General features: G+C 40.2%; 1 protein-coding gene across 1 annotated transcript in view; it reads left to right on the plus strand.

Moving 5' to 3' along the window:
• Positions 1-5,595, plus strand: part of supt6h (SPT6 homolog, histone chaperone and transcription elongation factor) — a 45,361-nt gene extending 39,766 nt beyond the window's left edge. The window contains exons 28-37 of the mRNA XM_034178192.1: positions 6-201; positions 325-470; positions 664-756; positions 843-956; positions 1,073-1,197; positions 1,842-1,954; positions 2,038-2,115; positions 2,200-2,375; positions 3,439-3,689; positions 4,442-5,595. Of these exons, the coding sequence (XP_034034083.1) occupies positions 6-201; positions 325-470; positions 664-756; positions 843-956; positions 1,073-1,197; positions 1,842-1,954; positions 2,038-2,115; positions 2,200-2,375; positions 3,439-3,689; positions 4,442-4,631 (1,482 nt within the window). The 3' untranslated portion in view covers positions 4,632-5,595. The remainder of the gene's footprint in view (positions 1-5; positions 202-324; positions 471-663; positions 757-842; positions 957-1,072; positions 1,198-1,841; positions 1,955-2,037; positions 2,116-2,199; positions 2,376-3,438; positions 3,690-4,441) is intronic.
• The last annotated feature ends 405 nt before the right edge of the window (positions 5,596-6,000 follow it).

Here is a 6,000-nt window from a genome sequence, read left to right on the forward strand (position 1 = left end):
TCCAGGTGGGCATGACAGTTCACTGTCGCATCATGAAAATCGACATTGAGAAATTCAGCGTTGACCTTACCTGCCGTACCTCAGATTTGACGGACAAAGGCAATGAGTGGAAACTCCCAAAGGACAGCTATTATGATTTTGACACAGAGACTGAGGACCATAAACATGAGGAGGAACTGAAGAAGAAACAGCAGCGAACACGTTAGTATAATAACAGAGAAGTTTAAAAATGACTATCCATTCATCATTCTGCCACCACTGTGTCAAACTAAGCTATTTAGATACAAAACAGCATTAAGTATGTGTGATGTGTTGTTTCTACAGCATATATAAAGCGTGTGATTGCACATCCGAACTTCCATAATATTAGTTTCAACCAGGCAGAGAAAATGATGGAGACCCTGGACCAGGGAGACTTGATCATTAGACCCAGCAGCAAAGGAGAGAACCATCTTACTGTCACCTGGAAAGTAAGTGCCAGACCCAAAGAACAGTGAAAGTGTCAAATGCAATTGAATGGATGAATGTAGTAATAACAGTAATACACATTCTGTAGCTGTAACTTCATAGGACACAATGCACTCAAATCAGGAGATGTTTAAAGTTCAACAAAAAGTTTGTTGACAAAGTGTTCTCTATTTATTTTTACATGCTTGTTCACAGGTGGCTGATGGGATTTACCAACATGTAGATGTGAGAGAAGAAGGCAAAGAGAATGCCTTCAGTTTAGGACACACCCTCTGGATCAACAATGAAGTACGCTGTTTTGTCCGTGTTGCTCATCCACTGCTTAAAAATGTAAAAACTTTTGTTACTGAGAGTGCATTTGTCATTCCTTGCAGGAGTTTGAAGATCTGGATGAAATCACAGCTCGTTACATACAGCCAATGGCATCATTTGCACGGGATCTGCTCAGTCATAAGTACTTCCAGGAGTGCAATGGGGGAAACAAGGAGGTACATGTAGAGTCGACTTGTTGCCATCATAGAGTTTTGGGGAATTTTATAATTCCTGTTGCACAGAGGAGGAAGATCTGCTCCCATCGCTCATCTGCTTGTTGTCTTCTTTATAGAAAATGGAGGAGCTGCTGATCAGGACGAAGAGGGAGAAGCCCACCTTCATTCCATATTTTATTTCTGCATGTAAAGAGCTGCCAGGAAAGTTTATTCTGGGTTACCAGCCCCGCGGTAAACCACGGTAAAACAAAATGCTGTTGTCCCTCTACATTCAGATTACCTGATATCAGACCTGTGACTAAATGGCATGTTCATAATTGAGTAGTTTTTGTGTTATATTAACAGTGATTAAATAATTAATGAAAGCACATTTGTATCACATTTTTTAGATGTATGAAATTTTTATTGGATTTATTTTAGTTTGTGTTGCCGTGGACTCTGGACAGTTTGAAGAGCATCAGCTGCAAACTGAAAATACATTCTGCAGAACACAAGGTTAAAAATGGCCAGCAATAAGTAAACATTAATATAACATAGTAATAACACAAAATCAAGCCACATACCAATGTGGCATAAAAGGCATCGTTTAAGTAAAATAATAAAATGAATTATAGTAGTGATCACATCAGACATGTACGTGTAGGGTTATTGGGCCAGTTTGGCAGGAAAAAAATGCAGACCTTTTTGTCTGCATGAATATCTGTCTGAGTTGAGTCGAGTCAAACTGGTCTTCCTTTAGTAAGGCATCTTTTCTGCTGTCCAAACTTTCAGTCCAAAACATTTCAAGTCAGCTCTTAACTTTTATTTGATAAGGGTTGCTATATTTAATTGATTTAAGACTGTGTTGATTTATTAGATTTTTTCCCCTCTTCATCTTCTTCATAGGGTTGAGTATGTGACCATCACCCCAGATGGCTTCCGCTACCGTTCACAGATATTTCCTACTGTGAATGGATTATTCCGTTGGTTTAAGGACCATTATCAAGAACCTGTGCCAGGTATCTAAACTCGATACCTGCAGGATATCGTATAATACATGTTGCCTGTTATCAGTTATCTAACGTTTTGTTCTCTGTCATAGGCATCACGCCCACCAACAGCAGCCGAACAAGGACACCTGCATCCCTCAATGCAACCCCGGCTAACATCAACATTGCAGGTTACTCTGCTTTTTCTACACAAAGTTTCAGTGTCAGCTGTGTTTTTCTGTTTCTCTTTATTAATGTGTTCCTTCTTCCCAAAGACTTGACGCGAGCTGTCAATGCTCTGCCTCGCAACATGACCTCACAGATGTTCAATGCCATCGCTGCCGTCACAGGCCAGGCCCAGAATGCCAACACTACCCCCGCGCAGTGGGGCTCCAGTCAGTATGGCTATGGTGGGAGCACTGGGGGAGGAGGCAGCTCCTCTGCTTATCATGTGAGTGCGCATTTTTACTTTCTGGAACCAGTGTGGAACAAGAGTTTGTAAGACACCTGAATCTGTTAGGATTCTCAAGAAATATTGGTTCTGAGCAGGCTGACATAATATCCAGGTTAGGTCGATGTGTGCTGCAGGAGGTCTCCTGCTATGTCACAAATCAGACAAATGAGACTCTGTACATTGTTGAATTCACCTACTGGCTCATAATTTTGTGTTTCTTGTTCTACAAATTGTGAATACAGGTACAAAGTAGGTGCGACGTGTTGTAATGGCTCTGCTTTGAACCCAATAATTCACTTTTCATCACAGCCAGTTTTATAAAAACATCACAGTGGATGAATACATGAACATTTCTGAGTCACTGAATTTTTCGGGGACTATATTTACATCGGTCATAGAGAAATGGAATAAAGCATGATTTATTGGTGAGTCTCTCTGCAGTAGGCAGTTCTCAAAAACAACTGAAATTGCAGTAAGAAAGCTAGTGAGAGAAGACACCATGAGAACACTGAAGGAGTTATGGTTTGTGTGGATGTAATTAGATGAACTGGGCACCATGAGCCTTTTATCAACTGCATCACCAGTTGTATAGCTTTATGGTGAAGTCCAGCACAATGACTTTCTTAAGAAGATGTGTTTACAATAAGTTTCCTGGAAGACTGAATCCTATATTTGATTTGTTTTCTTGTTGTAAAATTCCTCTCTATTCAGTTCTACAATGAAGCTGTGTAACAGGTGATACAACAGATAGATTTCTCTTCCCGGTTTCTTCACTCAGATCCACAGAAGTCTGTAACTCCTTCAGCGTTGTCTTGGGTGTAAATTAAGTCCAAGACATATTCATTGACTTGGAAATATTCGAGTATCCATCCATCCCGACTTATCTAAAGAAAACTTAGCTGTAAATATGGTGATTTATTAACTATTCTGATTATCTAAAATTTATCATTTGCATTCATTTCTAAACATATTTTAAATTGTGTACCTAAAACTTTAATTTTGACCAAGACTATTAAATTAAAATTGACTTTCCACATGAAATCAACTGCTTCCTGTGCAGGTGTTTGCCACACCACAGCAGCCCATGGCAACGCCCCTGATGACACCAAACTACTCTTACACAACACCAAGCCAGCAGGTGTTAGGTACCCCACAGTACCCTGGTTCCACTCCACAATCCTCACATGTCCACACACATGGAAGCCATCTGCCACCCCACGGCCATCATGGTAATCATCAACATGGACACGCCTCCAGCACACCATCGTCAACCTCTTCTAGAGGACGAACGCCGCAGCAGCAGCAGCCAAAGTGAGTACAGACTGTGTGTCACCAAATCTGACAGAGTGGTTAAAAAAAATAATAAGGCCAATACTGATTGTAACCCACATCGCAGTGCCTGAGCTCAAACTGCTAGGTCTTAGCTTAGTATAATTTACAGCAGCAAAGTTTCATCACAATCCATGAGGACCTTGTGGGACGATGTGGCACATTTCTACTGTGTAGAAATGTGCAGTAAATAGAACCAAAATGCACAGCACATGATGTCACTCATACAGTAGGATGTCAAGTGATGTACAACGCACCAATTAAATCACAAGGTTCTATTTATGCGTCATATAATCTGTAATAACTCATTTAAATCTCAAACTGATGATTTAGTACAGAAGCTCTGTGATCTTGGAAAGGAATCCAGATTCAAGGTTGTGATATTGGTTTATATATTAAAAAAAAAAACCACATACACACACATCAGGTTTTGACCAATGATTTCAAACATTTGCCGAATCTTTATACTTTTTGAGTGCTGTTCGATTTGTGATTTCTATTTTGTGTTGGGCTGGCCATGAACTAGTAATGTTGACTGACTTTCTTGACACTAGGGGGCGCTGAATAGTTCAGATGTGATATTCACACTGTTGGTGTTTGAGCAAAGCTGGTGCTGTTAAACGTATCGTGTGTAACCATTTAACCCACAATCTGCACCGTTTGAAAGCAACACAGCAGAATGCTGTCCTTCCACACGGTTTCTTTCAGTTAAAATATATTGTCGTCCTTTGCAGGTCCAGCGGCAGCACGTCAGCAGTGGACTGGGGAAAGATGGCGGAGCAGTGGCTGAAAGAAAAAGAGGCAGAGGGACGGAAAAAGGCCCAGAGGATGATGCCACGACTGTCGCCCAGCCCGATGATCGAGAGCACACCCATGTCCATTGCTGGAGACGCCACACCCCTACTGGATGAAATGGACCGATAGAACACAGAGGGAGCGTTGCTCCAGACCCCCATCCAGCTCCCGCCTCCTTTTCCTGGACCTCCCACGCAACCCATATCCCATCAGCCCTTTCTTTCACTTTAAGACATTGACCTCCACTTTCACGTTCACCTCCTGGAGTTATAGCTCTGGTTTAACATCATGACACCTTGAGATATCATACCTCACTGCTTTTCCTTCCTCCAGTCCTCGCCCACATTTCACCAACTCCTCCAACCAGGACAGCTGGACCTGTAGTATTTTGTAATGTCTGAACTCACTGTAAATATGGCACAAGATGCCAGTACAATAATATTTAAATAAAAATAAAAATAATAAAATCTTGAAAGTGTTGACAGTGGTTACAGGTAGGATATGGACCTACATAGAATGTCAGAATTAAGCTGTCTACTTCTCTTTGCAGCTGTTTTTTTTTTTCTTTCTAAGGCTTTTTTCTGAGTTTTGCCAGATGGACACAGTTACAGTTATAAAAAACAAAAAAACAAAAGCAAAACTTGTGAATTTACTTGGAATGCATCATATGAATGAAGAGGAGTTGTTCCCCTCCCCATTTGAATCAGGAGACTCTGCACATCTGTCACATGCAGCCTCACATGCTGAATGTTTGTGGACTGATGAAGATGATTAAAAAGTAAAATTAATTAAAGAGAATTGAGCTCCTGTGTTAGTTCGCTGTGTCCACCACAAGCAGTGGTATAATCCACTGACGATGTATGCGTATTTTTGGTTTCTCTGTTGTATTTTATCCAGTGTGTGGACGCTGCCTGTCTCCCACAGACATTTAAAGCTTTTTGTGCAACATTCTACTTAAAGTCCCTTCAGTTGGTTTTAGTAACAGTCCCTAATTTCTCATTGGGGATAATAAAGCAATCTGTCCATCGAACTGGCAACTTTTAAAAGTGTGCATATGCATGGAGGAGTTTTTTTTTTTTTTAAATAAAAAAAATCCTGTTAATATTTACAGTTCAGTGCATGTTTTACTTTTTGATGTAGGATTATCATGCTGCTGCATTTCAGTGCCAGTGTATCTTTTTTTTTTTTTTTTTTTTTACGTGATGTTAAACATGCTTTTTCAGAAAAAAATTAAACCTGTTCTTTTAAGAACTGTTTTTTTTTTTCTTTTCTTTTTTGTAGCTTTCTCTTACATGTAAAACTAAAATTAATACAAACCCCATGGTATTTATATTTTTTCTATGTTTTACTGCACGCAGCTGTTTGTCAAGAACAAATCTGTTGGTGCACAGCACTGAGTCTTGTGATGGTCATGCATAATCATCCTAACTTCTGCAACGCTATGCATTCTGGGTAATGCTTTTACTCTTAGCCATAGCCCAAATAAGCAGTGCTGGCA

The sequence above is a fragment of the Thalassophryne amazonica genome, chromosome 9, assembly GCF_902500255.1.
Source record: "Thalassophryne amazonica chromosome 9, fThaAma1.1, whole genome shotgun sequence".
Lineage (NCBI taxonomy): Eukaryota > Metazoa > Chordata > Actinopteri > Batrachoidiformes > Batrachoididae > Thalassophryne > Thalassophryne amazonica.